This window comes from Chenopodium quinoa, unplaced genomic scaffold (assembly GCF_001683475.1).
Source record: "Chenopodium quinoa cultivar QQ74 unplaced genomic scaffold, ASM168347v1, whole genome shotgun sequence".
NCBI classification, from domain to species: Eukaryota; Viridiplantae; Streptophyta; class Magnoliopsida; order Caryophyllales; family Amaranthaceae; genus Chenopodium; species Chenopodium quinoa.
The window spans coordinates 886,340-896,062 of record NW_018744662.1 but is presented as its reverse complement, the minus strand read 5'-3'; the positions used below and the strand labels follow the sequence as shown (position 1 = coordinate 896,062).

At 32.9% G+C, this 9,723-nt stretch overlaps 1 protein-coding gene across 2 annotated transcripts; it reads left to right on the top strand.

The window, feature by feature from the left end:
- The first annotated feature begins 4,172 nt into the window (after nt 1-4,172).
- On the top strand, nt 4,173-9,655 carry LOC110701910 (26S proteasome non-ATPase regulatory subunit 11 homolog). 2 transcript variants are annotated; one of them, XM_021879516.1, is made up of 2 exons: nt 4,173-4,315; nt 7,943-9,655. In XM_021879516.1, exon 2 carries the CDS (start codon nt 7,974-7,976, stop codon nt 9,237-9,239), a length of 1,266 nt encoding a protein of 421 aa, XP_021735208.1. In that variant the 5' UTR covers nt 4,173-4,315; nt 7,943-7,973; the 3' UTR covers nt 9,240-9,655. The 2 variants fall into 2 exon arrangements, with proteins under 2 accessions (XP_021735208.1, XP_021735207.1); XM_021879515.1 differs by having other exon boundaries at nt 7,940-9,655.
- The last annotated feature ends 68 nt before the right edge of the window (nt 9,656-9,723 follow it).

Here is a 9,723-nt window from a genome sequence, read left to right as displayed (position 1 = left end):
ATCATAAATTACATGCCTAAGACTAGGTATTATGGGCATGGTTTGAGAAAAAAAAATTCAAACGAAATAAAATGTAAAAAATGGGCAAGTAGAATTGGAATAGGCGATTTTGGGTAAAAGTCGTCCTAAAACTGAGTAAAATGATATTTTGCTATGATTTAAAACAATAGACACCTAAGACTATTTAATAATGATAATTTATGATAAAGAAATAGCTCATTATATAAGAAATGTAGAAATCGGGCAAAGTAGTAGTGAAATAGGCGATTTTGGGTAAAATCCGTCCTAAAACTTAGTAGAATGCTAACTTGCTATGATTTCAAACATTAGACACCTAAGACTAGTTATAATTGACATGTTATGATAAAGAAATAGCTCATTAGGTAAGAAATGTAGAAATAGGGCAAAGTAGTAGTGAAATAGGCGATTTCGGGTAAAAGCCGTCCTAAAACTTAGTAGAATGCTAATTTTCTATGATTTCAAACATTAGACACCTAAGACTAGTTATAATTGACATATTATGATAAAGAAATAGGTCAATAGGTAAGAAATGTATAAATCGGGCAAAGTAGAAGTCACATAGGCGATTTTGGGTAAAAGCCGTCCTAAAACTTAGTAGAATGCTAATTTGCTATGATTTCAAAAATTAGACACCTAAGACTAGTTATAATTGACATTTTATGATAAAGAATTAGCTCATTAGATAAGAAATGTAGAAATCGGGCAAAGTAGTAGTGAAATAGGCGATTTCGGGTAAAAGCCGTCCTAAAACTTAGTAGAATGCTAATTAACTATGATTTCAAACATTAGACACCTAAGACTATAATTGACATGTTATGATAAAGAAATAGTTCATTAGAAAAGAAATGTAGAAATCGGGCAAGTTAGAAGTCAAATAGGCGATTTTTGGTAAAGTCGTCCTAAAACTTAGTAGAATGCTAAATCGGGCAAGTTAGAATGATGTTTGAAATATTTAACATATACATTATTATTTTTTAATTATTAGTTTGAATTTTATGTAATATATGAATGATGTTTAATGTTTGGTATTTTTTTCTTTCCACAGGTTTGTAAGAATCAAAGGGAAGGCCCTTTGACAAGGGAAGAAGTTGATGAAATTCGCGACATGTGGGCTTTTTTTGTGACATTGGATGACACCTAGGTAGAATATATAATATACGTGTTAGTTAGATAATGAATGAGATTGAGTTTTTTTTTTATTATGAACAATAATATTTAGTTACTATCTTTTTAAAATATATATGTACATTATATTACTTAATTGTAATTAGTACTATATATTATTTATGAGTTTTATATATGTTATTATTATTATGCATTTTATTGTTATTGAATTATTATTATTCTTAAATTTGTAATATTTTTAATTAATTATTAATATTAATTAATAATAATATTAATAATAATAATTTTTAAAATTACAAATTAATGTGCATGTCAAAACAGGTCACTAATAATATTATTATTATTAATTAATATATATATATAATTTTTTTTAAATATATATATATATATATATATATATATATATATATATATATATATATATATAAATGGCAAGCGGTTTGGCGCCAAAACCGCTTGCCATTCCCCCCAAATGGGAAGCGGTTCTGAACCGCTTGCCATTTACATGGCAATTGGCAAGCCCCCTAAACCCATGCGGTTCAGAACCGCTTCCCATTATGGGGTTTGAACCGCTTCCCATAACGTTTTTTCTACTAGTGGAAATTACTAATCTTTTTGGGAGCATATATTGTCGATGAATCGATGGTGCATGTACAATTTCTATAATCGCTTTTCCTTTGATAAATGAATGTATGCATCCTTCCTAAACCTCCTATTTGCGCTATATATTGGTAAAATTGATAGTTATATTCATCCTTTTTTCTTAAGATTGGAACAAACTAGCAAACTTGATGTTCTGTGGTTCAATGTTTGTTTTAGACGAGATTGCTCAAGCTAACATATACAACTCATTCTCTTCTTTAGTTTGGGTTGCTCCTGCTCATTGGCTAGCTATTCAGGCGCGACGTCGACATTTTCTTTTCTGGTCTTTTTAGTTTGTTTCATTATCTTTTGTTTTTTTCTTAGTTCTATTTGTCAAAAAAAAAAAAAAAAAAAAAAAAAAACCTCATTCTCTTCTTTGGTTTTTCTAATTTTTTGTGATCTCTTCCTCTATGGATTATTAGTGGAAAATTAGTTTTTGACATTCCAAAGATAGTATTGGTAGAATTTAAGACTGGAATTGAGAGAGTTTGCTATCATACTCGTACAACATAAGAAGATTCTTAGTTGTTACATAAGGGTTGAGTAATGATCTTGTCATCGAAAATAGACAATTTATTAAAAATTAGAGTACAATCCAAGATTCCAAGTACAACGACTCGGAAATTCCAAGCAGAATTAATTTACTAAATAAAGAATTCCTTACTAAATAAAAGATTCCAAATAATTTAAAATAAAGATTAAAATTATGATACTTCCTTACTTACTTATAAAAAAAACAAAGTAAGGCCCTGTTTGATTCACCTTGAAAAAATAATATTAAGTAAAAATAATTTCAGTTTAGTAAAAATAAGTTCAGTTCAGTAAAATTAATTTCAGTTCAATAAAAATAATTTCAGTCCAGTAAAAATAAGTTCAGTTCAGTAAAATTCAGTTTTCTTAAAGAAGAATTATAATAGAAAATCAGTAAAAATAATTTCAGTTCAGTAAAAATAATTTCACTTCAGTAAAATTAAGTTCAATTCAGTAAAAATAAGTTGAGTTCAGTAAAAATAATTTCAGTTCAGCAAAATTAAGGTGAATCAAACAGGGCCTAACTCCTATAACATTGATTAAGCAACTCCTGTAACATTAACCAAGTAACCTCTATACCACTAACCAATTAACCCTATAATACTGATAAAGTAAACTCTTTAACACTGAGTAAGGGCCTGTTCTAATAGACTGAAATCAACTGAATTGAAATGAACTGAACTAAATATTTTATAAGAGAAGAAAATTAGGAGATGAGTAGAACTGAACTGAAAATAAACGTATGAGAACAAGCCCTAAGTAATTTGAAACCAACAGAGTATTTTATCCATTTAAGAATGAGACCACAATGCAGAAGAAATGCCGCCATGTGTACAATGTACGTACGCCACGAATATAAAATAAGTGTGGGAAGTTGACCCGTTAAGCGGTTCGGAAAGTTGGTGCAACCGATAGAGAAGTTGGATTTGGGCCCAAGTACTTAATATTTTTTCCAATGTGTTTACACCTACGTAGATTGATTTGTTGAATGAATCATATGCGTATCGCTTTTCCCGGCTACCTGCGTGTTTTATTGTGTTCCCACTTTTGTGTTCCAAAGTTTTTTAATCATACTCACATTGTATCTGTTAAATTATATGGTTATAATCTTAACTTCTTAAGTCATGAGCCTAAATACATCAGTAGATCATTCAATTTTTCACTCAATGGCAAGGTTAACTCGATCTTATAAAATTATTGGCTTCTAGCTAATTTGTACCCCAATGATTAAGGGCAAGTTTGCTTATCACACATTGATAGACGATTAATTTTTCTTTTGGTATAGACAATGGTATTGACAAGATTTTATCACAGATTTAGCATAGAACCCCAATTAACTTTTCTTTTTTTTTTTAAACCACAACCCCAATTAACAAAATAAGCTACAATTATGAATTATTTCATTATATTTTTGTTAAATGTAGTTTATGTTTTGCCGGACCCAAGACTTGTATTAGATTTTGATGAATTTTTTTAATTTTCTGCTAATTTAGGAGTATAAGGGTTTTTTTAAAAAAAAATATTTTAAATGAGAAAAACAAAAAAAATCTTGAATACCTATCTTTACGCACAACCGGATACATAAAATATTACTACCTCCGTTACATGTTATGTGCAACTATTGACATAAAACAGAGAGAGAAAATGTCTAATCGTTGCACATAACCTGTAACAAAGGTAGTATTTTGACCGAATCGAGTTCAAATAACTCGAGACAGCCCTTTGAGACATGCCAACAAACACAATACCTCAATTGGGCTTATATTTGGGTATTGTATTGAAACAAATCTTTATCTCCCCATTTAGAGCCCAATCAAAGTCCTCTCTCTTTAAGCCCAATAATACTACTTCACTACTTTCATCTACAATTGTACATAGTGAGAGAAAACTCAGCAGTTGCTCCTTCAGCAAGAAAACTTGACAAAACCCAGAACAACAGGAGAGAGAAAAGCGGCACACGCACTATCGACGAACAACTCGATTTCCTCGAATTCAGGTATTTCATTTTTCTTCAATTCAGTCTTTCATTTTGATTTCTACTGATTTTTCAATTTTATTGCATCTTTGTAATCTTAATTTACTTGTTAGATCTGTCATTTGTTCATTTTTATTTTCCAGAAATTGTGATTTAATTGCATGATCTTTAGGGTTTAAGCTGTAATTGAATTAATGTTGAATGTTATTTTGTGAAACTTAGCCGAACTTCGTAAAATTTGCTTTAGAATTTTATAATTATATTATTTATTTTTCCTAGATTTTGTTTTTGTCACATATAAAATTGTATTTGTTTGAATTGTATATCAAATCTATTGAATGTTAAAGTATAATATGTCATTTTCGAATTTGTTACTAGTTCATCTCAAAAGATATGGTCACATTTTTATTTTTGGGATTGATTGCTATACGAATATCATTTGGTTTAAAAGAGGAGGAATTAAGCTGTTAAGGAGATTGCAAATGTCTCAGTTTAAGGGGAGGGGAGTCGCGGATGAAGTTTCGGCCATCTTGTTAATCTCCTAATACACTTTAGACAATTGACCTAAGTTTTTACTTCTATTTAGGTTATCGGGTACTTCGAAATCAACAAGTGATATATGAGTTCTGAGGAATAAAAGATGGGCCTGATGGTGGGTGGTAATCTTTAGGATTTTTTATAACTTTGGATTAGGATAACTCAAAGGAGAGCTAAAACAAGCTCAGATTATGTTTACGAAGTATTTGATTGTAAAAAGGGATTTAAACTTGTTGATGTTGTACTGCTAATTTGATGTCAAATTCACTCTCCATTTGAAGCTATTCTCAACAATCAACATCTTCCATATTTCCATCACCTTTCAGTTATGGACCATTGGTATGAGTGTCATATAAGAGAATGACTTGTCATGGCTCAAACTTAGGTAATGGAGAATTTCGAGTTATATTGGATACTTTTGTTGGATACAATATAGTACTCCGACTACTCCCTCTATTCCTAAATAATTGCAACAGTGACATTTTTCAATGCACTAGTCTATGCCCATTAATATTTGTAATGAGTATAATTGTTAGTAACGTACTTGAAAAATATGTATTTAGACTAATTCAATACTTGTTACTCATATATTGTTCCCCCCTAAGCTCTCTTCTTTTCTTTATTGACCCTTCTCTCGTCTTTGCTAGGGATTCATAGTTGCGTCGTTGCATGAATTATCTATTTGTAATGTAAAGTGTTGGGCATGGGTTCATGAAACATTGCTTTGAGAACAACCTTTATAACAGTGTATTGGACATACAAATGTGTAACAGCTTTATAACAGTGTATTACATCAATATCTAATATCTTTTTTTTCCCCTTCTGATTTCCTAATTACTACTGATATTGCTTTAATAAGCTGCTACTGGGCCACAGTTTTAATTATAAGTAGTGAGAAGGCTTTATGTTATGAAAAGTTGTGTACATAGTATACATAATATATGAAGTTTGTAGATATTGAGATTGTTGACAATGTGTAACATTAAAATAATAACAACTGCTAATGTTTCTTAAACTTCTACAACTTTATTTTGAAAGTGTAGCATAATTAGTTTGCAGTTAAGGATTATCCTTGTCTTCCGCTAAAACTTGTAGTTCTTGGCTTTTTGGAATTATAGAAATCTTTTACATGAAATGCCTGAAATGCGTTCGAAATGTCCCAAAATATGCCATCTTGGCATCTCAAACATATCTGGTGTAAAAAGATCTGAATAAGAGTTTGTTGAAACAATTTGAAGGTATGTACCTTTATGCTTGCCAATTTGTGTAGGGATGGGAAAACCTGAACCTTACACAAAATGGGTTTTGGCTGAGATCTTCAAATGTCAACCCAAACCCAGCCTAAAAATTAAATGGGCTAGGTTTAACATGAAAAAATTTTAACTCACTAATAACTTGCCTAAGAAGTGCCTAACCCATTTAACTTATTTGATCAGGTTCAAGTCGAAATCCCAAACTCAACCCGTTGAATTCACCTTAGTGATATGACTTGTGAGTTGTGACCTAACCTATATTGGCCTTGATTTTAAATTTAGGGCCAAGCCAAATTCCTTATTTTGTACAAGTATTATAAAAATATTAAAAATATATATATGAAAAAATAATAAATATAGAAAACTTACTGTACAAGACTACGAGTATACCCTAATGTCTGGGTCATTTTTCCGCTTTTGTGCTTCTAGCTCCCCACTCTCTCTCTTCCCTAGTTTCAATTTCTAGATTTAAGATTGATCAAGTGAACTAGATCGATTTGACCTCTGAATCGCTACCGATTATCTTGAATTTCACTGTAAGTTCTTCAATTTTTTGTAGTTTTCGTCCCAAACTACTGTTTTTGGGTGTGGATTATGATTAATTTATTTGTATAATTCATTTGAATTTCATGCGTTTAGCTTGTGAGGCTGAAAATTGATTTATTTGTTCATTTCTTCTATTAGATCTTGTATGTTTGTTCATTTCTTAAGATCTGAATTAAGATTCTTGATTGAAATTATCGCCGTCTGAATATGTGTTATGGTTTTGCCGGTTGATTTCCACATATTTGCTGTCTGAATCTGAGTAGTTGTATGGTTCTGTTATTCCGTCACTTTGATGAGCAATTGCTTTAATCCCTTGAAAGCCCTAATTCCTCTAAAGCAACCCAGATTGAGATTACCCAGAAATGAATTCAACAAGTCCATCCTTTTCTCTCCTCTAATCAGCATGAGAATTATTGGGTTTTAAAGATGATTTGAAGGATGAACGAATACTTCATACCCTTTGTGGGAGGTTAATCAAGAGTGGTCTTTGTTGATTTGAATGTTGGGAACTATGTATTGAGTCAAGTGAAATTTAAAGAATTTAGATTCTGCCCAGAACCTGTTCGATGAAATGTTTGAGACAAATTTTCGTACTTGGACAGTTTTAATTTCGGATTTTTGCTCCAATTGGGTTGTTTTGAGTTGGGTTGGATATTTTTCTTGAATGCTGATGGAGGGTGTTTGTCCAAATGGGTTTACACTGTCTAGTGTATTCAAGTGTTCTTCTATAGGTTTGGTTTATAATGATAATGCATTAAGGCAATTGTTAGCTTTTCTTCTTAACTGAATTCAGCTTTTCCAATTTACTGCCTAACAGGCTATGGTTTCTGTGCTATTGGGGGATTCCTGGATTAAAACTTTTATTTTTAATTCTTTTTGATTTAAAAGCTTTTTTAGATGACCATGCTTTGAATTCAGGATGATGATGGAGCAGAACCCTGCCCGGGGGGGTGGGGGGTTACTTGCCTGTCTTGTTTATGATCCAACAATATGTTTCTTATATTCTATGGTCCACAACTTAGGCTTTGGAAAGTTTAAAGTTTGAAATCAGTTATTGACCTCCTTGCCAACCATTTTTTTTCTCTATCTTCTATTGTTACTTTGTTGCCATTTTAATTGATATTTATTTCTTAGTATCTTGTAATGTAATGCAGAATTAGTTTTCCTTGCTCGCCCATTTGAAGTTCCACTATGTATTGCGCGTACCCCAGCCTCTTTCTTTCTCATTTTTTTTTGGGTGTGCATGGGGACTGTACCTATACATATATTGTTAATAACTTAATGCTAATATTGCTTTATTTTGTTGTAGCAGGACTTTATTTGATCACCAATACTAAACAACAATGTCCAATTTTCTGCCTGCAACCACAGAATCCCTTGAACAGGCTCTGGAAGCAAATAGCGCTGCAGAGTCTATTACCATTCTGCAGCGAGTGCTTGCAGATCCATCTTCTTCACCTGATGCTTTGCGCATAAAGGAACAGGCAATCACAAAGCTCACTGATTATCTTAGGCAAGAAAACAAGGCTGAAGATCTTCGGATTCTTTTGACCCAGTTGAGGTCCTACTTTTCTATGATTCCCAAAGCTAAAACTGCAAAAATTGTGCGAGGAATCATTGATACAGTGGCTAAAATACCTAATTCAACTGAACTCCAGATCTCCCTTTGCAAAGATATGGTACAGTGGACTCGTGACGAGAAACGAACTTTCCTTCGCCAACGGGTTGAGGCCAGACTCGCTGCTTTGTTGATGGAGATCAAGGAGTACTCTGAAGCGTTGTCTCTCCTTTCAGGTCTGATAAAGGAGGTCAGAAGATTAGATGATAAACTTCTCTTAGTGGACATTGAGTTACTGGAGAGCAAGCTTCATTTCTCTTTGAGAAATCTTCCCAAAGCAAAGGCTGCCCTTACTGCAGCTAGAACAGCAGCCAATGCCATATACGTTCCTCCAGCTCAGCAGGGGACAATAGACCTGCAGAGTGGGATACTCCATGCCGAGGAGAAAGACTATAAAACTGCCTACAGCTATTTCTTTGAAGCTTTTGAGGCCTTTAATGCTCTTGAGGATCCCAGAGCAGTATACAGTCTGAAATACATGCTTTTGTGCAAAGTCATGGTGAATCAAGCTGATGATGTTGCTGGTATAATATCTTCAAAAGCAGGCTTGCAGTACTTGGGCCCTGATCTTGATGCGATGAAAGCTATTGCTGATGCTTATTCAAAGCGTTCTCTGAAACTCTTTGAGGCTTCATTGGTAAACTTTAAGGATCAACTGCAAGAAGATCCTATTGTTCACAGGCATCTATCATCTCTTTATGACACTCTGTTGGAGCAGAATCTTTGCAGACTGATCGAGCCATTTTCAAGGGTTGAGATTGCCCACATTGCTGAATTGATCGAACTTCCTCTTGATCATGTGGAGAGGAAACTATCTCAGATGATTTTGGATAAGAAATTTGCAGGGACTCTTGATCAGGGTGCAGGATGTCTTATTATCTTTGATGATCCCAAGACCGAGGCTATTTATGAAGCTACGCTGGATACCATTTCCAATGTTGCAAAGGTTGTCGACAGCCTTTTCGTCAGATCTGCTAAGATTATGGCGTAAGGGTACAAGCCTTAGGGTCTCAAAATGCTCCTGTTGTGGTTCTATGAAAGCTATTCGGAGTTATAGTCTGCCATTGTCTTTAAAAACGAAAATTTGTAGAAACTTTTTTTGATTTCTGTGTTTGCATATCGTCTCAGATCTAGCTTGAAATAGATATTTACCAGTCGATGTCTAATTTTGTCAACGGCATTTGAAGAATTGCTTTTGTTTAATAGCAAGGGCAATAAATATCTGTAGGTGATGCTGCTTGACGTTTGCTTTCTATTTGAATTGCTATTATTTCTGGTGTTACATCTGGTATATGCTGATGTGCATATAGGTATTTCACAAATGGTTTCAATTCTTCTTTAACAGAAGAATTATGAATTCTGTGTTACATTTGTCATTTCAAAATCACCATTTTTTTTCCTGAGACATTTGAAGTTCAGACCCTAATTCATCCTTTACTCATTGATGTTATACCAGTTAATGTAGTGTTTCATAT